Source organism: Blennius ocellaris (assembly GCF_963422515.1).
Source record: "Blennius ocellaris genome assembly, chromosome: 7".
Classification (NCBI taxonomy): Eukaryota; Metazoa; Chordata; class Actinopteri; order Blenniiformes; family Blenniidae; genus Blennius; species Blennius ocellaris.
The window spans coordinates 21,075,143-21,096,739 of NC_137656.1; the positions used below are offsets into that span (position 1 = coordinate 21,075,143).

Consider the following 21,597-nt stretch of genomic DNA (forward strand, 5'->3'; position numbering starts at 1 on the left):
CCAAAATTATCATAAAGGTTTATGTTGTGGCAATGAATGTGCAGTGATTTCAGAAAATAGCCTCGATGGTTTTCAAGACTGTGGCAGCACCCAAGCAAAAAAAAAACAATTCAGATCATACAGTTATTGTTTTGAAGCCTTTGCGATTACACTTTATGGTGATTCAGTGATGTTTATATTTGATTAATTTGGATTTATTACTCTGATTATCCTGTATGACTTAGGGTGTATGAAGCCATTGCTCCTGGTTGATTCTGCATCTGGTCTGGGATCTCTGTTATTTATCTCTTCCACGTCCTGTCAACTATCTGCTGGTTCCATCTCGTATCGTGCTTCATAAACGACTAAAAGCACAATATAAACTCGAACAGGCACTCGGTGGAGTGCATACATTCGCCAAAGTCACATTTGTTTGCAGAACTGAGCTCATATCGATGCTGACTATGTAAGTGAGGCAGCTACCTCACTGTGTGAAACACTGAGCAGGTCTCCATGGCAACAGAAGCTGATCTCCTCCATAAGGTGCCTCTCTCATCTGCTTTGTCTAGGAAATATTTGGTCCTTGGATGATGACAAATCTTCCCTGAAAATGCAATTCCGGTGAATAGTTTTTGTAAAACGTTGGTTACATACATACATGCATACATAGGTAAAAATTAAATATGACATACTATATTTAATCTCTGAGTGGTGTTCAGTAATCCCATAACAGAAAGTGCATTTTAATAGTGTACACATGTGTGAGATGTTGACGAAAACAAGAAGAATATGGAGGCGTTTTCAAATTGGGCATTTTGAATTTGCCATGGTGTTACCACATTATAGCACATTTCAAGGTTTTGGCACACCTTTATAGCTTTGTACCTAGTAATTTATGGAATTAAGCCACTGTTCAGTATATGTATTTTATCTTTGCTCTCCAGTCCACAAGTCTGTTAAAACATGAACTTAATAAAATTCCAAGAATTTCCCCCAGGATTGACAAAGTATTTCTATTCTATTCTAGTCTATTCTATTTTTAACTGGAGTTTAATATTATCTCTCTTTCTTTTTACTTCGCAGACCTTGTACGATGTTTATCTTTACAGTAGCAAGGACTTTGAATTATTGTACAGCATTTCTGACACCACAGCACACTTATCCCTTACAAAAGTGTCTAACACTGAATTTATATACTCAACACATATCAAACCGTTTTGTTTGGAAGGGTTATTCCCCAATAGAGAGAAAATATAAGCCATAAAGCTGAGTGATAACTGAGGTATGACGATGATGACGCTGACCCTAAATGATAGTGACACTTAAAAAAACAACACCGATGACAGACTTGAAAATGTGTTTTATTGTATTCATCAAATATATTTAAGACATTTATTTTTAAATGTTATGTTTGATTAATAAGCACGTAGGTTAACAGTAAATAGAAATGTATGAATCAACCTTTATATCGGTTCTCTGGCGTCAATCTCTGAATTCGCGCAGGGTGCGCGGGTTGTTCGATTTCCTCACCGAGACTATGCACACGGGCGGTGTCTGTGCATTTTGTACTTTTATATAAAAAGTATTGGTCAGTTTTCTGTGGAAGTTAAAATCGTACTAAACTGATCGATCGTACAGTTTTGCAGACGGAGGAAAAATACCTCCATTGCCCTTCCTTATGTCCGGGGGATATAATTCCGCGGTGCGCCCTCGGCGCTATCCGGTGTCTGCTGAACGCCGCCCGACTTGCGCCATTTTGAAAGTGAACGGTTGGTGGAGGCAGAGAGAGGCGAGGGAAAGCTCAAAGTAGAGTGCAAAGTCTACAAAACCGGCCCGGGGGACTGCAGCGGACTTCACTACGACCGAAAACCTGTCCCGCGGGTGTCTTGTGTCCGCGCAGACTTGAGGACTTCGGCGCACCGTGGTCCCGGAGTTTGGAGCAGCACTCCCCCCCGCCTCATTCCTCCACTGTTCCTCGGGTCCCGAACCTCCCAGTCGACCCGGGTCAGCCCCGCTCCAATCCGGGCCCGAGCCCGCTACACACACCCCTGTCTGAGCCGCTCAGCATGGCAGGTAACAGCGGGACGAATGTGCTGTTCGGGGATCCAAAGATGCGCGTCTTTATCTGACAGTCGCCGCTTTCCGCTCGTCTCTTCTCTGTTGTGGTCAACTAGCACAGGCTAAGCTAGCAGGCTAGGGCTCCTCCAAGATGCCAGAGTCAGACCGTTTGACAGTGATAAAAGTCGTAATTCTGATCGGAACCCGCGCTCCAAACTGCGTGCTCCACTTTGGAGTTGGCCACAGCCGATGAAATGTGCAGTTCCAGTGTAATTCCACGCGGCCCTGTTCACATATTTACAACTTTTAGCCGTGTTAGCAGCAAAGCTAACGCATGTGAAGTTGATTTTTTTTTTTTTTTTTAATGGTGTCAATACATAACGTGTGTGTGTGTGTGTGTGTGTGTGTGTGTGTGTGTGTGTGTGTGTGTGTGTGTGTGTGTGTGTGTGTGTGTGTGTGTGTGTGTGTGTGTGTGTGCGCGCGCGCGCGCGCGCTGCAGGGTCCGGAGGTGGGAGCGGTGACATGCAGTGGTGCTTCTCCCAAGTCAAAGGGGCGATAGACGATGATGTCGCTGAAGGTAAAAAAAAAAAAATACAAATTGGAGGGATCCCTGAGCATCTCCCAAGTGCATGCATGCATGCAAAAATAGTCGACTTCTATTTTGGGCATAGTTGCTGCAAAGTGTAAACACCTCCACAATCCGATGGAGTGTTGCATAATATTTGCACATTTTGGAGTGTGATGGTGGAATACACACCAGAGCTGAAGTGCAATAAGGTGCACCTCTGCAGAAAAAACAAAGTTTTTACTGCATTCGGCACATAAAGCACCTGTTTTCACATCGTTTTACTAACCTTTATTATTTATCTCTTTCTATTGTTGTTGTTTTTGGCCTGACTCAAAGTCATTTTTGATAGCTTTGTGAGCTGCCTTGCTGTGGATCGCACAACATAAGGGCACTTCATGCAAAGGTGGATCTCCAAACTAAGTGTACAGTACATTGTGGACCAACGTGTGTAAAAGGCCACATGGGTGTTTATAGTAAGCTTCGCCTGAGAACAAAATGAGAGCCTCTCCTTGAGTCAACACCATGACCACACATGGGGAAAGTTCAGCGCTGCAAAGTTTAATTCGATGCTTTCTAAATCGTTCTTTGTTCTTTTTTTTATTATTATTATTATTTTATACGATTGTTTGCACGGAGTCAGGTTGTGTCAGGCACTTTGTTGCGCTGCGTTCCGAGTGGAACAAGGCCACTGTCTATATTAAGGATTGCAGCAGCAGCGACTCAGAATAGTGCCAGCCTGTAAACGGGTATTGATTGTTGTGTTGTAGGATTTGTTGAGAGTGCTTGTGTTGTGCAAAGTGCTCCGTAAACTGTAAACGGAAAAGTTTTGTTCACAACTGCATTCAGATTTTTCTGTCAGAACACGGTGTTTATTCGTGTGTCTACTGTATATAGATGTGCGTCACCACTCTGTTGTGTTTTTCACCATGGGTGAAATGATTCCCTTCCATCACGGGTGGACAAATCAGGGTGAATGTGCAAGGAAAAAAGAAAGGTATTCATTTTGTTTGAAAAGTTTGACTGTGTCCTACTTACTTTTTGGCAGCGGACATCATATCTACTGTTGAATTCAATCACTCTGGGGAGCTTCTGGCCACCGGGGACAAGGGAGGTCGTGTTGTGATCTTCCAGCAGGAGCCAGAGGTAAGACAGTGGGCGAATGTAATGTTTATCTTTAATGTAGAGACGTTGGCTGATGCACTTCTTCATGCACTGCTGCTCACAGAGGGGCTCACAAAGTGCTTTACAGGGTCCGACAGCTACAAGAATTCAAGATGCATGAGCATCACATGATTCATATTAGAAATACTCAAATGCATAATAGTGGTGCAAAATGTTTTGACTCACTCGCTGCTGTTGTGTGAACGACAAGCCATCAAACTAAATGGTGCACAAATTGAAATGGCAACATGCAAACGTTTCTATGGGATCTGATTGTGAGTGTTATAGACTTGATTATGGCTCAATCAGAATGTTCACATCTTGAACAAGGAGAGTGTTTCTTTGGTGTTCTAGTTTATTAAAAAACAAAACCTCGCGAAAAAAAAACCCCAATTCTGATGATTTGCTTCGATACTGACGGGCTTCCATATGGGATCATCTCCTTATGGCCAACGCAGATTATTATAGGATCAGTCAACTGACTGAATCAGATGATATTGTTGGTGTAGATGAGACTGCACATCAGTTGGATCTCTTTATGTAAAAAAAAGTGACCATGTAAGTGTTTTAGATGAAATTGTAGTTTCAGGTTTTGTTCAGTATTGAGTCAAACGTCTGCCATAGATGCTTAAATGGAAATAATGGCAGCATGTCAAAGGCTACCAGCTTCAAATTTTGCTTCAAAGTATAATTATAACACAAAGAGTAACTTTTAGCATAAATCTGTTTGAACCGACTACCGACGATTCAGTTAAAAGTTGCGGCGGTTGGATTTAGTTAAACTTCACTAGGCAGTGACCGATGGGTAATAACTGTCCTCTGATCAGTTTGTAAAACTGTTTGATGCAATGTGATTACTGCAGCGGCAGCTGCAGCTTTTCAAATCTCTATAATCTGTGGCTCTTTGTGAAACTGATAAGATCTTGTTGTTCCAAGGACGTGTTAAGTTCAGGTGTTAAAGCCGTAAAGAACTGCCTTGCTTCTAAACCCGGCTCTGCATTGAGTGACTCATTGTGTCCTCGTCAACATCTAGAATTTATATCGAGCGGCAAAGGTAATGACTTGTTCAACACCAATTTGAAGTCTTAGATGGGGATCGCTCTCTCTTTTTTTTTTTTTCCTTTTAGAGTAAGAATCAGCCACTGTGCCGAGGCGAGTACAACGTTTACAGCACCTTCCAGAGTCATGAGCCGGAGTTTGACTACCTAAAAAGTCTGGAGATCGAGGAGAAGATCAACAAGATACGATGGCTGCCTCAGAAGAACGCAGCACATTTCCTTCTGTCTACAAATGGTTTGTTAGCAGCTCACTGTGACTGCATTAGTGGCATTTTCTTTAGATTGAACATCAATTTAATTCCACCCTCTTGTTTTTTAATTGTTTTTATCAACAGACAAAACAATAAAGTTATGGAAAATAAGCGAGCGTGACAAGAGACCAGAAGGTTATAATTTAAAAGAAGAGGATGGACGATACAGAGATCCAAATTCAGTCACGTCGCTACGGGTGAGTATAGAAACCTTTATGAGGAGATTTTTGCCATATGTATGTTCACCAAACGTCTGTTTTCTCTTTTTTACGCAAATGATGAATTGAAACTCGACTTTTTAAAGTTTGGTTGTGAGTAACTGGAACGTGTGACTGAAGGCGTTTCTCTTCAAATGTGCCAAGTTAAAAACTTGAAACGATGTTTAATAAGAATGGCTGTGATCCTTTTTTAAAAATTATTTGTTGCCTTCCAGTCATTTTGATTCATTTACACATCCAACACACGATTATTTACTTCAGCTAAGAAAGATACTCAAGTTGTTGATTATGTCATAATATTGATAATGATCAGTTCCTCTTCAGTTTCACAAAATGCTTTGAAATGAGTTAATACAGCTTGGGTTTGCACCACGAACTTCCCTTCCCGGTTAATTGCCACCTCCAGTTTGTGAAGCGTAGATCTATATGTTATTGACCCATTTCCAGTTATAGCCTCGGTTAAGAGACGAGCCTGCTGTGCGCCGGAGACGAAGCCTTTTTTCTTCCTTGGTTTGAAGCACGTTCTCTTGTTTCCTTGTGCCGGTCCTTAAGGTACCGCCGACATCCAGCGCTGTCGCATCTGCATGAAGAGTCTTTCATTTGAAGTCTCTTCCAGGCGGTGCAATTACAGCAGTCTTGTACGTTTACGATATGCCACATAAAACGATGTCGATTCTGATGAAGCAAACTCAGAATTCAGCCGTTATAGCAGAAGCTTTTTATGTGACGTAAGAATCTGTGGATGTGGTTCAAAAAGCCTGCAAGCTATTGTTGGACTGTTGCGCCAACATTGCTTTGACGGTGGAGTTATTTCTGCTGCCCGGCTTTCATCTCGGACAGACCAAAAGCAAGCAGTATATTCTGGGAATATTCCAATAAATATTGTTTTTGGAAGCCTTTTAATCACTATTTGCTTCCCAACACGGTTCATTCAGGCTCAACTTCTTCCATTAACTTCCTGGAGCCCTCGATATAATGAAGTGGCCACATGTCTGAGGTCTTCATTGTCCTTGAAGATGAGTTTGACGCTGATTTTGTTTCTCCTTTAGGTGCCAGTCTTGATGCCCATGGACTTGATGGTGGAAGCTAGCCCCCGCCGTGTGTTTGCAAATGCTCACACCTACCACATCAACTCCATCTCCGTCAACAGCGACCACGAGACGTACCTGTCTGCAGATGACCTGCGCGTTAACCTCTGGCATCTGGAGATCACCGACCGCAGCTTCAGTATCCTTCCGTCTTGAACTCTCCGCAGCAGCGCTCCTGTGTCGTTCATCTTCATTCTCAAGAGCTGTTAAGTATCTGTCCTGTGAAAGAGCAGTTTAACAAAGAATAGGTAACAGCTCTTCGCTATTTATTTATCATCAGTGTGAGCGCAAAGACCAGCAGAGAAGTGTTGCAAACTTTTTTTCAGACTAGGACTCTGCGGCGCCTCGGTTGGTGAGCAGGTTTCTTAAATTGAGTTTTCTTTCAGGGGCCGGAATTGAACACCAGCCTGAGCAACCTGCTGCTTTCCAGATGAGCCATTTCATCACAATGACTGGCTCCTGTTAATTTCACTGGACATGTAACCACAACATGGATCAGATAAAATCAGTTGGTCCGTTCCTCTTTCAAGATGTAATGTTTTTCTGCCACCACACAGTGGCAGCAAAGCGGGAAATGTACCTTCTTTCACCTTGGTTATATTAACTTCTCCACATCTCATTCAGACCGATGGGTCATTGTTGGACTTTTACTAGAGTTGAGTCAGTACCCATTCATTTGAATTAGGTGTGTTTGTCCATGACAGTGGCTAGTTTGAACCAGTGGTGCACAAATGTTAGGATTTTGATCTGAGCACATTACTTTTTTTTTTTATTTATTGATTGAGTGATCACCATTGAACCCAAAATCACAAATGTTGGTATTAATCCTGTGTGTCTGAAGAAATGTTGACCTTAACCTCACCTCTCCAGATATCGTTGACATTAAACCCGCCAATATGGAGGAGTTGACAGAAGTGATAACGGCATCGGAGTTCCACCCGAACCAGTGCAACACTTTTGTGTACAGCAGCAGCAAGGGCACCATCCGCTTGTGCGACATGAGGGCGTCGGCGCTGTGCGACCAGCACGCCAAACGTAAGTCGGTTTGAGTCCTGGTTTCTGATCACAGTCACGGTCGCCGACCAGACGCCGCCGTACCGTCATCGGTGTGGAAATGGAAAGTGAACGAAGAGTTGTAGAAAGTTAGAAAGTGATTCTACCACAAGCTGCAGGGCTGCCCAAGATTGTGTTTTCATCTTGAGATCGACGGAATAGAAATACTTTGTGTTGCTTCACACCAAGTAGTAAATGACAGTACATCGAAATATTGAGTGAATACAGTATAAGTCAGTAAGGATTAATGGTAATAAACAACGTGCACAAGAGAAGGGCTTGAGAGAGAGAGACCATTTAGAAGGAAGAGTGACAGGCACAACCCTGTAATGATTTTGGCCTTTTTCAGTGTAACGAAGCCCATAATGTGACAACAGTGTGACAAGATGTTACATGATGGAAGAATTCAAAACATACATTCAGAAATATAAAAACAGCAGCCAATAATGATGCATGAATAGGACAGCATGTCTTAAAATAAAAGCTTTTTGTGCAGTCTGTTTATGAAAACACGGGTATAGTGGCTGTGATAGCCGTCATTCATTGACGATACTGCAACTCCTCGCTCTCAATTATGGCGCTAGAAAGCCCTTATTGGGTTATTGGTTTTATTGCATTGAAAGAGGGAGACGTTCCTCAGGAAGGACCTCCGGTTCTTCCATCAACATCAATGCCACGACCTCTCAATGTTGGTTATTATTGACTTTCAATGTTTGAAGCACACGTCTGTTATCGTGTCCAAAAAGCCTTCACATTATGGATTAGATTCTAATGTAGCTGTATCTGATTGTGTTGACTTAACTGACTAACCGTGATCAGAGTCCAGTTGTTTGTGTTTCAATCAAACTATTTCAAAGTGGATTCAACCGCTCTCGAGCCTCGTGGAGTCAACTGGGTTTCCACGTATCACTAGAAACTGTTGTACTATGAAGAGACAACAAAAGACTGATGTATTCATGGATCAAACTGTTGATTGTTCTCACATTAGTATTTTCTTTGTACGGCTTTTCCTCATCTTTACATTCTCCAGATGAAAGCATTTGCTGACATTTTCATTCCGTAACACTATTAACAGCCCGATACCAGATGTTCAAGTGACAGAATGAAATGTATTCATTTGAAGTTAAAGTACCGGTAGATGCATTTTCAGCAGTGTAACCTAATGGTGTGTTTGTTTGGGGTTTCTTCTTTTCCCCCCCCCAGTGTTTGAAGAGCCAGAGGATCCAAACAATCGCTCATTCTTCTCCGAAATCATCTCGTCCATTTCCGACGTGAAGTTCAGCCACAGCGGCCGCTACATGATGACCCGCGACTACCTGTCCGTCAAAGTCTGGGATCTCAACATGGAGACTCGACCAGTGGAGACATATCAGGTCTGTAACGACGCTCACGGGAATGAGAAAAGTTCTTCTTCTTGTCACTTCACAGCAGCGGGCTTAGAGCTCGCCGTCAAATTCTAAAGGTCTCCGACGGCCGATTCTGATTTCCCTGTCACTTTCCTCATAACAGGTGCACGAATATCTCAGGAGCAAATTGTGTTCGCTTTATGAGAACGACTGCATTTTCGACAAGTTTGAGTGCTGCTGGAACGGGAACGACAGGTGAGCACTTCTTATACCCCGTTGACATTGAAAGGGAGTTTTAATGAATTCAGTCCACAATTCATCCTCCTCACACATGCTGAAGGACTTTTTCAGTTGAATTTTGAACCCAGAGATATTTTCTCCCCCTCATATTTCACTTGTGTTCTCCAGCTGTGAGGCATTATTCTGTATCAGCCATTTAGGGTTTAATGAAATGGAACAATACGAGTCTAAAGTCTCCTGCCCGACTCACCCGCTCGCGTGTCGTCCCTCCGCAGCGTCGTGATGACGGGTTCCTACAACAACTTCTTCCGGATGTTCGACCGGGGCTACCGGCAGGACGTCACGCTGGAGGCGTCGCGGGAGAACAGCAAGCCGCGCTCGGTCCTGAAACCTCGCAAAGTAAGCACGGGCGGGAAGCGCAAGAAGGACGAGATCAGTGTAGACAGTTTGGACTTTAACAAGAAGATCCTCCACACCGCCTGGCACCCTCTGGACAACATCATCGCCGTGGCAACCACCAACAATCTGTACATATTCCAGGAAAACCTTAACTAGGGTTTGTCGAACGCACTCAGATCTCCAGCCCTTCTGCTCTGACGTAAAAGCTGTCTGGTTTTTTTTTGTTGTTGTTGTTTTTTTAACTAAATCTCTCGGCCTGCTCTGTCACGCAGGACATCCAGACAGACAGACAGACCAGCCACCAGATACTTTTTCTGTCTGTATTTCAGGGTTTTCAGATCTGAGTTTAGTCTCAATGGCTTCCTGTTTTCTTTTTTTTTTACCTGAGCATTTTAAAAAGCTCCACTACATCCCAGACCAAAGGGAAAATGTGTTCAACACACACACATATTTGGCTTCATTTTAATTTTCGTGCCATCGCGACGTGCTTCGTTTATATGTCATAGCTACCATTTGTTAGTCTCGTGTAGAAACCGCAGTCCACTAGTTGGGAGTAGGAAGTTCTTTTTGCCGTTCCCCCCCCCCCCCCCCCCCCCCCCAATCATCATCCTGTCACTACGTTCTTCTTCAAGCTCGAAACAGACACACTCCATGTTCGTTCAGTATTTGTCAAGCTGCCAACTTCCGGTGTCTGTTCTGTGCTCATGCTCGGCGCGGCTCTGTGGTTGTCGGGGCTCGTTTAATGTCCTGTCACGAGTTCACAATGAATCACTGGGTTCACTTGCATTGCTACTCACTTTTATCCACACTATAGCTGCATCTAAAACAAAACAAAAAACAATATTATTGAACAGGTTGTGTTTTTTTAAATTTTATTTATTTCAACACTCCTCACATATAAACTTTTAAGGTTTTAATTTTTTTTTTACATTTTAATTTTGGCCTTTTAATAAAAAAAAAAACGGGTAAAATAAAATGACAACACTGAAAAAGCTCACGATTGTTGAGTTTGTTTGATTTGATGGCTTGTAAGTGCAACGGTTTTAGCTTTCAAAACAATCCGTGATCTCGGCTCTGTCAACAAGTCTCAGATCTGTGATGATTCCTCTTTTCCAATCAAATTTTAAACTGTTTTTTGAGGGTTGGGGGGTCAAAAAGCTACATTTGAGGTAGTAATGTGCATGTAAGTTGTAGTTACTGGTCAAAGACAATAAAAAAAAAAGTACCAATTAAGTCCTTTCAATATTGATGCGACACTGGTCTGCACACCTTTGTCAGATATTTGTGGTTATTTGGAGTTGAGTGGCGGGTAATCATGCCAAAGTAACCAGTCCTGAACACTTGATGGGATGTGTGTTTAAAGCCATCTTGCAGACAAGGTATACTTGTGGAAACAACGGTTAAAAAGAAAACCTCAGGATAAAAGCGTATATATGAAACGGAAAATGATGGCGTGCTGCAGCCTGATTGTCGTTCGGAGTGCCGCTTCCCCACAAAGCCTCTTGTACTGTTGCAAATCCATCGCTTTACCCTTTCTGGATCTATTTTCTGTTGGTAGAGGTCTTTTTTTTTTTTTTTTTTTCTTTTTTTAAATATGATGTTTTATACTTTACATGACAAACGAAGAATGATCACTATAGCTGATTTATTTTTGTATAAATTAAGGCAATAGGATTACAGTCTGATCACTGTAGTTTCTGGAGCCGTTCGTCTCCGACTGTTCACAGGGTTTCTTGAGTGTCTGGCAACGTTTTGTTAACGTCTGACTTTGGGACATTTTCTTCATTCTTGCAGGTATTTCTGTTGACAAAGCTTCTTTTTTTCTCTCTCTCTCTCCTGACATTGAGACGGCAAATCATTTCTGATGTGGGATGTCCAAAGAAAAGTATTTTCAGGTGGAGATGAGCACTGTAACTGCAGTCTTCATTTTGATTAGGCCGACTGTAACACAATGACATGCCGAACATACCCAGACACATCGGACTGAGTCTGACTTCTTATGGATACTTCTGTTTCTGTTTCTGTGCCATATTTTATTGTTTCTGTTGTTTTCGGTTCGCTGTGAATGAATCTGTCCATGTTGGACAGATATTTTAACCACCATATACTATTAAAGCCGTTGATTCAAGTTCTCTGAGACGAGTCCAAGCAGAATGATTCTGGGTTATGAAGCGTCCCGTCTTGTGATCCAGGCGTAGCGCTCCTGTACAGACTTGGCTGTTTAAATAAGGAAAATCTGCTTGTTTTTTTAAGAAGTGGATGTTATTGATCATATAACACATTATGGAAAACTTCCTGTCAATGGACTTTTTTTCCCAAACCTGAAAGCCTCAAGTGTCACTATTTATAATTGATAATTGAAGGAAGATGGTCATTTTAAAGCACATTTGAAATAAGAATTAACTAAGAAATTATTTCAAAGTAAAAATACCAAATGCATGTTTGTTAAAATTACAGAACTACAGTTGGTCTTTTTCATTTTCACAAAGACTTGGGGCAGATGTGCTTGATGACCGTTTCACCCTTTCATCTTTAAATTTTGTGATTGCCAACTTATCAACTCTGAGATTCAACCCACCGCTTTGGCCCGAGGCCACCGCTGGTACTGGATTAAAACGACTCGTAAATATATTCCAATGAAATAGGATTATTCAATTAGAGTTACAGTCAAATTCAGCATTTCAAATTCAGTTCAACTTGTTGAGATTGTTCAAACCGGGTTTGACTTGGCGGGACGTGCAGGTCACCAGAGAGGAAAGATCAAAGTGTAGATTTAATAAACTTGAATGACATGTCATGATGAATTGTACAGATCTGGTAAATGATGACACTGTGTCCATTTATACTGTTTTATGAAGTCAAACGGATCCTTTACATTGAGGAGAACGCAAGAAAATCAGTTTGTGTCGTATAGTTAAATACTGTGCTTCCAAAATGAAAAATATTAACAAACAACAGTCACATGTTCCCATTAAGACTCAGTCGTACTTTATTATATGAAGGAAACATTATGATCTAAAGGGAATTTGGTTGCTCTTAATTTAGATTCAATTTGAAGTGACTTTCCAAATCAAATTAGATGAAAATGATTGACCGACATCTTAATTGAATTTTGTAGTCCAATAATTGTGTTCCAAACCAATAAATTAAGTTTCAAATGATGTTCAACCCCAGTTTGAAGAATTACAATCTCTGGTGCCACATGGTTTGTGTTTGGTACTTATTTTAGAAATGGAAAATGCTGCCGCCATCTCTCACAATGATGGGACCATATATTTGACAGCTTCACATCATTCAGATCATTATTTTTATGTTTTCTTGCATAAAATTGTGCTTATTTTGAACAACTTTTTCTGAGGAAGAATTCTGACTTGCATTGTTGATGATTCTGCAGCAGTGAGAACAGTTTCATCACATCCAACTCTTGAGACTTGAGAGAGGAGGTCCTGGCCGGAGTGTCTTCCATCTCTTTGAGTCATTGGGAAATAATACAAATACTTGAATGATAAGAAATATTTGGTGATCGCTCCTCTTTGGCTAATCATTCACATCGACTTGTAGGGGAAGATTTCATAAAAAAACCTCTTCTCACCTGCAACTTTTCATCATATTTGGATTCTGGATAAGACGCCAGCAAAATATCTCGTGTCCATGCGGTGGTCTGACTACTTCCGGGCGTCCATCTCTCAGGGCTTGTGTTCTTGCAATATATCGATTTTGCCTCAGTCGATAAAGAAATTCTCCTTTTGATGACTAATGCAAAACACAGGCAGTCATTAATGTCACATTTGCTCAAATCTTAAGTTTAGAAACATCCTCGTTCTACCATGCAGCCAAAAGAAACATTTACTTACTCAGTGTTAAAATAAATGAAACTATTTCAATGGTTATTTATTACTAAAATGTGTTTTAAAAGAAAAAGGATTTACCCATTGTCTTCATACAGTTGCTACTTTACCAGGCTGTAAGCAACCCGAGATGCTCAGAAGAACCCTGTTGCCTTTCTTATAGCGTTGAACAGAAATGAGATAATCAAGTAAGTTTCTTGTTTCTGGTGCACCGGGCAGGAGGCTGCTCAGGGGAACTTACCGCTGCTCTGTGATCAGAGACCTTCACGGAAGCAGCTTTTTCAGGACGCAAGCAAAAAACTGCCTTATTTACAGGAAGATCATAGTTTTTTTTTGGTTTTTAAATACTCATGTTTCTGTGATGGCTTTTGAACCTGCCCCGGTAATGGGCTCATCTCACTCCACAAGGACAGAATCTCAACGAATCGGATTAAATTGGAGTTATGAGGTTGTGTTGAGTTATTTTTGGGTTTTTTTACACCCTCACTCACAGCAGCTTGATATAAATGTCTGATGTATCACAGGGGATTTTTTTTATTTTTGTGAATTGCATCGATTTGTATGTTTGTTTGTCTTTTGTTGGTTTATTTCAATGGGCTCTTGGATAAAGATTGTAACAGTTTTGTTGATTTGTTTGTGGGGAAAGACTTCAAATTGTACAGCTATGTTTGTGTCAAATTGAATAAAGAACAGTTTAGAAGAAATGGAATAAAGAATTTTAAAGCCGAATTCATAATGAATTGGAAACCCTTTTCTTTCATCATATAAAACTCAGGTCTTCATGCATTTTAGATTTAATTACAAGAGATACGTTTCCAGTAAGTGTGATTGTGCATCTGTCAGTTCCTATGATTAAAGGCCGTCTTGACTACTGAATCCAGGCAGACAAACACATTTTGCATTCACACCTGAGAGAAATTATGACTCGTCAATTAATGTAACATGCGTTTTCTTGGAAGGGAATGTGGGAGGAAACTGAAGGGCGTGGGGAAGACGTTGTTACATCAATAGAATTGTACTAATTTCCAAGTACAGGAACAGGTGTTAGAAAAAGGGTTTCAGTAAAAGTGCAAACTATTGTTTGCACAAGCTACTGGGAGTAATGGGAACATGCAAGGAACGTTAATAAAATAAGAACTTACACTGTATTAATTCATTTTATGATCAAATACTGCAATGGTTTTTTTTCTGTTTAATAAAATGCACAATCAAAACGTTCATAGTTTTAGAAGAAGCCAAGCAAATTTCTACAAGATGATTTATTAAAAACGTATTCCTAACATTGAGTGACTGACTCTAATGTGGGTGTTCTCTGCTCCCAACCTCTCAATGAGACTCGGGTATTTTGGTGTAAACAAGAGGCGTCATTGATCTCAGTGCAGTCTGGCTCCACTCTGGACCTGGGGGGGTGGGCAGTTTGGCGCATGCGCAGCTCGCGCTGTGTCTGCGTGTCATGCTGAACGCTTCGTCTGGGTAGTCAACATGTCCACCGCTGCGGCTCAACAAAACAATAACGAGGACCCCGGGCTTCACGGTACGTGCCACCGCGAGCGCTCCCCGCCGTCTCACACGCCACGTCTGCCTCGTCTATTGTTAACTATCGGGTTTGGTCCCGGGGAAATTACTGCAGGGGCAGATTTATTGCAAAAGTTATAACGGAGATGGAATTTCCTCGTCTTCTGGGAGGGGTGGAGGGAGGAGGGGTGCTGGGCGACGTCACAGCGGACAGCCAATGGCGTCGCGGTAAACGTTTGATTGACGCACATTCAGCCAATCACACACGCAAAGTTGGCATGGGGGCGGGCTCAAGCCGAAATGAAAACAAGTTTGGGACAAAAGAAATTAATATATTTGTTTTGTGGGGTTGTTTTTTTTTCCTGTTGGCGATGGCTTCACTCTCTTATTGAGTGGATTGATAACGATATAACAAGTCTCTGCCTTTTTTTCTGGAAATCTCGATATCAATGGAAGCCAAATATGGGATGTTTTCCCCAGTGGCTGCAGGCAAACGGCCTTTTAAAAAAAACAGACATTAAAGATACTGGGAGAGGTGTTTTCATGTTCCACTTGACAAACCGTTTATTCCTGTGGTGAAGCATTTGCTGGAGTCGAGAGACGGGACGTGTTTGGCTTGTTAGGCGAGCACAATAGCAGCTGGAACAGCGACGTGTCTGGGCAGAGAGCTGTTATACTGTTATGCAAGAGCTCACGTCGGGCCAGCATACATGACCTATAAATCTTTAATCGGCTGTGCATACACCCTGTCCTCATGGCACTCCGTCTCCTTTCGTTTTGAAAAGGGGCCCCCAAACAAAAGACAAATGGGCCTCCCGTGGTGTCACAAGGCTGCTCCACCGAGCTTGCAGGTTTTGGAGGATTACATAACTCCCTCCCGTCTGGGAAGGAAAAAAAAAAAAGAGAAAAGAAGAAGCTATTTAGTGGGGCAGTGGCACAAAGACGCTCATGCAATTATGCATGCCCTGCACATGCATTCCACTTGAATGCAGAAGTGTTTGCTAATGTAGGTCACCGTGTGTTTCTATTTGGTAACATCATCAACTTCCAGGGTTGCACTTTTAAGAACAACAAATCTATTTCCCCTTTGTTTTTGTCTTCTTGATCTTAATGTCGCCAAGGCTCCTGGGTAGAGCTGGAGCTGAATGGAAATACAGCGGCCGGGGGCCGACAGCCGGACCTGCAAATGATTCCCGCTGCAGACCAAATAAATGCAAATGCAAGCATGAGTCAAATGCTGCAAACTTTGGAAGTAGTGCCTGAAAGTGACGAAACCCTTATTGGAGGATTAGAGCATGTGCCGTCGTCCTCTTCTATCCACAATGGAGACATGGAGAAGATCCTCCTGGATGCACAGCATGAATCCAGCCCAAGTAACTCCTCCTGTGATAGGTAGGGATAATTGCCCCTATTTGCAGTCTCATGTTACACTTTAAAAAAAAACAAAAACAAACAAAAGAAGCTTATTTTGTTTTTTCAGTCCTCACAGGCCACCAAGTCCAGAACAGGATGAAGGTCAAATAACATTTGACGTAGACATGTCCAGCCCAAGAGATAGTCAGGTAAAACCACATCTCCAACCAGAATGTTGAGCCCCTCGTCCAAACCTTTCCTTGGTTTTAAGGGTTTGTCTTTACATTTGCAGTCGGAGGAAGACGGTCTAGACAAAGATGAAGACATCTTGATGAGCAAAGAATTAGATTGGGTAGCTGATTGGTCCAGCAGGCCAGAGAATATTCCACCAAAGTAAGTAAGGAAGACGGTTCTGTGTTCATTCTGGAATGTCACATTTGCTCAGGAATGATATTTGCAATAACTTTGGTGGTGGATTTCTGCGCTTCAGGGAGTTTCACTTCCGGCACCCCCGGCGTTCAGTGTTGCTCAGCATGAGAAAGAGTGGAGTCATGAAGAAAGGCGGCGTCTTTTCTGCCGAGTTCCTCAAAGTTTTCATTCCCTCCTTGCTCATCTCGCACATCCTGGCTCTTGGTCTCGGGTAAGTTCAGTATTCCTGTTCAGTGTGCAGGAGTGTAACACTGTGTGTTTGATACATTTGGTTTTCCAGGCGATTTTCATAACCCAGATGTAATGTAAATAATTGATTTCCAAATGTACACAACAATTTTTGGCCCTGACAGAAGCTGAATCTCAAGGTATTTTTTTCACATGACATGAAGAAATCTGTACTCGGTTTCAAAACGTTTGCTGACATGGCACATTTTCTATATGGAATATACCCTCACGGCACCCCACCAAAACTAAAAACGGTAACTTGAGCTTTTTCTGTAGCCGTATGTTCATGCAAACATGGCTAAAGAAATAGTCTGCACTCTGGTTTTGAGGTGAGCTTAAGTTTGTTTGCAACAATGACATTGTTTCACAGTGTTTCCCCACACACCTTGAGCAAAGACTGAATACACCAAGTACAGGTCGGTAATCCATGACAGAACAAACACAGAGAGACTTGCAATCACAATGTAAAATCACTGATTAAATACAAAGTATCAAGAGACACTGGGATAACAGGCAAACTCTCATATTCCCAGCTCTGAGGCGAGATTGTTTACCATGACACTTAGTAGATTTTACACATTTATTTTACTATTTATATTAATTGCAACAATTAAAAAACATTCAGGGATTTGCAGAGTGCCGCTGGGGGGCGAGGATGTGGAGGAGGGCGGCGAGGTCATCATCGTCAGCAGGAGAATTTTGAACTGAAAGTGTGTTTGTACCGGGAGTCTTGAGAGAATGATCCCGGCAGCAGCATTTCTGAATCAGTTGGAGTTTATGGATGGATGTGAGAGGGAGACCGGACAGAAGGGAGTTACCGTAGTACTCGTACTAGAGAGGTCACCAGGGCGTGGACGAGTGTGGCGGCGCTGCTGGGCGAGAAGGAAGTGTGTGTATTTATCTAAAGCAGGGGTGTCAAACTCATTTTAGTTGAGGGGCCACATCCACCCTAATCTGACCTCTGGAGGGCCGAACAAGTCCAATATAACATATTAAACTGCAGATATGGACAAATGTCAGTCTTTCCTCCTTTTGATCCTTTTGATCCTTTTGTAACTGCAAGAATTTGCCAGTCTATTCTGAAATTTACATATTAAAGGAAATCAGATATTATTATATTTGCACAAAAAAAAAACTCAGTCAAATGTATCTGGATATCGTATTTTTATTCAGGATTAAAACAATTTGTCATCGTCTGGAAACATTTTTTTAGTTTACGTGTCTAAAGTATCACTTCACATAAATTGGACTCGCTGTTTATTGTGAAAGGTGTTGCGTCATGTGACCTCCACAGATTGCATTAATTAATTCTGACCAAGGGCGGTTTTGAATGTCATTTTTGCCAATCTAGTGTTTTTAGATCAGCCTCTGTCAGTTTTCAGATTTATACTTAAAAAAATATATTAAAAAATCACATGGCGGGCCGGATTAGAGCCTCTGGCGGGCCGCTTCTGGCCCCCAGGCCGCATGTTTGACACCCCTGATCTAAAGGGAAACAGCAAATCCTTCAAGTGAAGTTGCATACACATACCACTATGTGTGCGTGGAGTTTTGCTCACAGCAGGATGACTATTGCAACAACACACCATCAAAAGGTTAAACCCTGGGTGAACGAGCCACCGCTGGGAGACGAGCCGCCATCGAAGGATCAAAAAGCGATTTGGCGACAAGCTCTTCCTGTGGTGCCAGTGGCAATTACGCGACAATTACAGTCACAGTTGATGAAGATTGGGAGTGTTGCTCTATCGGTTAGCACGTTCACCTCACAGCATGAGGACCCCCGGTTGGATTCCGCACGTGGAGTCTGTATATCTTGGCCTGGCTTCCTCTCAAAATCTGAACGGCGTACATGTTATGTGAGCGTGTGACACTAAAAGCGACGATACGCGGTGGTGTTTTGAGCGTCTCGTACAACAAGTTGTAACTTCAAATCCGTGGTCCTCAGTTGTAGCGTGAGAGGGGTTTCATAACTGCCGTCCCAGAACTTTTGAGTGCCACATTCCCTCTACACCGGATGAATACTGTCAATATTTCTCCATGGTTTCCCAAGCTTTTGATTGTATTCCCCTCTTAATCTGCTTCAATTACATTTTTTCCCCCCCTCCAGGGTGTACATTGGGAAGAGAATTGCTACAGCTGCCACCAGCTCCTACTGAAAAGCAAATGAAGCAGTGCCTGGATGTTCTCCTGTCTCCAAGTCCTCGACCACCCTCCTGTAGTCCCCCCCCCCCCCCCCCCCCCCCCCCCCCCCGCATCTATTGTACGCCCACCTTTCCTTTCCAGTCAACATTCAATTATGTCACATTGTAGATGTAGTCCTTCACCTGATGTAACGTGGTTGCTCTCCATCAGACCTGGACACAGGGTAACAATGTGTCTGTTACAAAGTTGACTCCAGTAGAAAACAAACTGTGTTCAGGCTGGAAAAACATGTTTGTCATCCCGTTGAGCTCCAAAAAGATGTGACAAGGATTTGATGTACGGTGGCTTCAGGGTTGAAGATTCTTTTTTTCCTTTCTTTACTTTTTTTTTTTCTTTTCTTGATGTTCTGTTACAAGGAATGTGGTCTTATTTCTTCTGGGCTGCATTGCTCCTCCGGCTCCAAAGCAGGCAGAGTGTATTAAAGAGTAATGTGTGCTTTATCTGCACTATTGACTAATTTAATTGGCTCTGGCAACAGAACTGACTTTAATTGCCTTAACTTGACAAGTTTATAATTCAAGGTGCAGCAAATTAAGCAAATTAATGATGCTGCACTGTTTGATCAGTTTGTAAACTCTGCACATTTTTTAAAGTAGAAGTTATATCCCGCTGATCCCAGAGGGTTGTCTTTTTTTTAAGCTTTGAAGGTGGAAAAAGTTTAAAAATGTACCTTGTATGTAGCTGCAGAGTTTTACAATGAGGGTGTTGGAGTTTATAGTGAATCGCTGGGCCAGAAGGAATCATACCAGGCCAAATGCTATTTTATTTTTTTTGCCTACATATCTTTGTCTTTAACACATAACTTAGCAGAAACGGCGAAGTGCCAAATGTTTATCTTTCACCACTGCACATTGGTGAATTATCTTTGACTGTTTTATTTCCTTTTTTTTTTTTTTAATTCTCTTATGTTTTAGGTATTTAAAAATTGAGATGTGAAGAATAATTTAAGCTGTGATCTGCCCCATGTAAGAGACACCTACTCCACATTGTATACTTTGTTTATACATTGGTATTAATGCATATTATATCCTATGCATTGTGGCTGTGTAACTATTGTGTCATTGCTGTTGTTTGAACGCTGAAGCTTCAATGGCAGAAACCACCACCAACCACCACAGGAGAGCTGTTTGAGTTCAGCGGGGCCTCATTCCAGAGTGTTACCTGACTTTCATTCCACTGTGCAATATTTTCTTACAATGAAGATTCAATAAACAGCCTCCAGTGTCTATGGAAAACCATTTGGAAGGAGTAGAAGAAAATGCATGTATATGTACATGGATGCTGATTGGCTGACTCAGTGATGTTTATAAATGGAGGTCATCATAATCACCATCGGTACAGAAATACATGATGGCGCCTGATTTTAACGGACAGACTGTTATTGAGCTTTTTTTTCGGAGGGATTGTTGATGAAGCCTGTGAGACACAGGTGTGCTGGAGCAGGTAGACTATGGCACCATGCGGGACAGGTGTCCTCCAGGACCAGGATTTGAAATATACAGTATTAGGAGAACTGCTTTGGAAGCACTCAACATGCATAAAAGGATTTAACTCAGTGGGTTTCAAAGTGTTCGTGGGTGTTTTTCTTCTGCGTATCCTATACTTTCTATTTTTGAGATGGATTGAAATAAAAATAAAGACAGAACAAATGTAATTGTTAGCAAAAACACATTTGCTGTGCCTTGGACACAAATTAACAATATTAAATAAGCTGTTGTATGAAACTACAAGTGCACATGGTTTTTACTGCAACGGCTATTATCAATAATATTATATGAAAAACCTCAGAACTAGAGCACTGATTCTCGGATTACTATATGGCGTGAGACAAAACCACGTCCAGCTTCGTGTGAGGACACAAAGACACCGTCCAACACTTTGAAAACCCAGATTGTTAAATCCTGATGAAACTTGTACTAACTCAATAACTGTACATGACGTCAGAGCAGACTTGTGTACAGTTGATCTGTGTGCAATACAGAACATTTTTTGGGGATTTGAATAAGGTTTGTATTGTGGGCAGTGGCTGATTTATAAATATATATGAGTGCAAAGAGGGAAGTGAGAGCTCCATTCAACATAATACAGTATTTACATCATAATTAGACGTTTCAGGCACATATTGCGCAGTAAGCACTGCGTAAGCCAAACAGCTTGTACTGACTACAGAAGCTAAAACTGAGTCGAGGTGATGTCTGCAGGCAAAATTTCACATCTGAAGGAGCATGGCTAAAATAGTGAAGACTGAGTGATTTACGTATTTCTTAAGAAGGATTTTAAATGCAATGAATCATATAAAGTTACAATACTCTTGTGGCAACCAGCTGTGGTAATGTAACAAAATCAATAAAAAGTGAAAAACGAATAAAAGTTGCTGTTTTTTTATTTGAACAGGTGAAGATGTTTTAGTGGAGTTTGATTCGCTATTAATCTATTACACACACACACACACACACACACACACACACACACACACACACACACACACACACACACACACACACACACACACACACAGGCTGGATGCCAAGGCAGTTTAGTGTTATACCAACTGACCAGAGGCTTTGTAGCAAAGGCCTTTACAAAAAGGTAATTACCATAAA

The 21,597-nt window shown here is 41.8% G+C and overlaps 2 protein-coding genes across 2 annotated transcripts; both read left to right on the plus strand.

Moving 5' to 3' along the window:
- Positions 1-1,762: 1,762 nt before the first annotated feature.
- On the plus strand, positions 1,763-13,902 carry ppp2r2aa (protein phosphatase 2, regulatory subunit B, alpha a). Its single transcript, XM_080499112.1, has 10 exons — positions 1,763-2,052; positions 2,537-2,614; positions 3,651-3,748; positions 4,894-5,059; positions 5,160-5,272; positions 6,343-6,520; positions 7,252-7,416; positions 8,638-8,807; positions 8,944-9,035; positions 9,296-13,902. The coding sequence occupies exons 1-10, from the start codon at positions 2,046-2,048 to the stop codon at positions 9,573-9,575; spliced, it is 1,347 nt and encodes a 448-aa protein (XP_080355238.1). The 5' UTR covers positions 1,763-2,045; the 3' UTR covers positions 9,576-13,902.
- Positions 13,903-14,730: 828 nt separating this feature from the next.
- Positions 14,731-21,351, plus strand: bnip3la (BCL2 interacting protein 3 like a). The gene is made up of 6 exons (XM_080499517.1): positions 14,731-14,801; positions 15,904-16,174; positions 16,263-16,344; positions 16,428-16,528; positions 16,626-16,775; positions 18,900-21,351. The coding sequence occupies exons 1-6, from the start codon at positions 14,750-14,752 to the stop codon at positions 18,946-18,948; spliced, it is 705 nt and encodes a 234-aa protein (XP_080355643.1). The 5' UTR covers positions 14,731-14,749; the 3' UTR covers positions 18,949-21,351.
- The last annotated feature ends 246 nt before the right edge of the window (positions 21,352-21,597 follow it).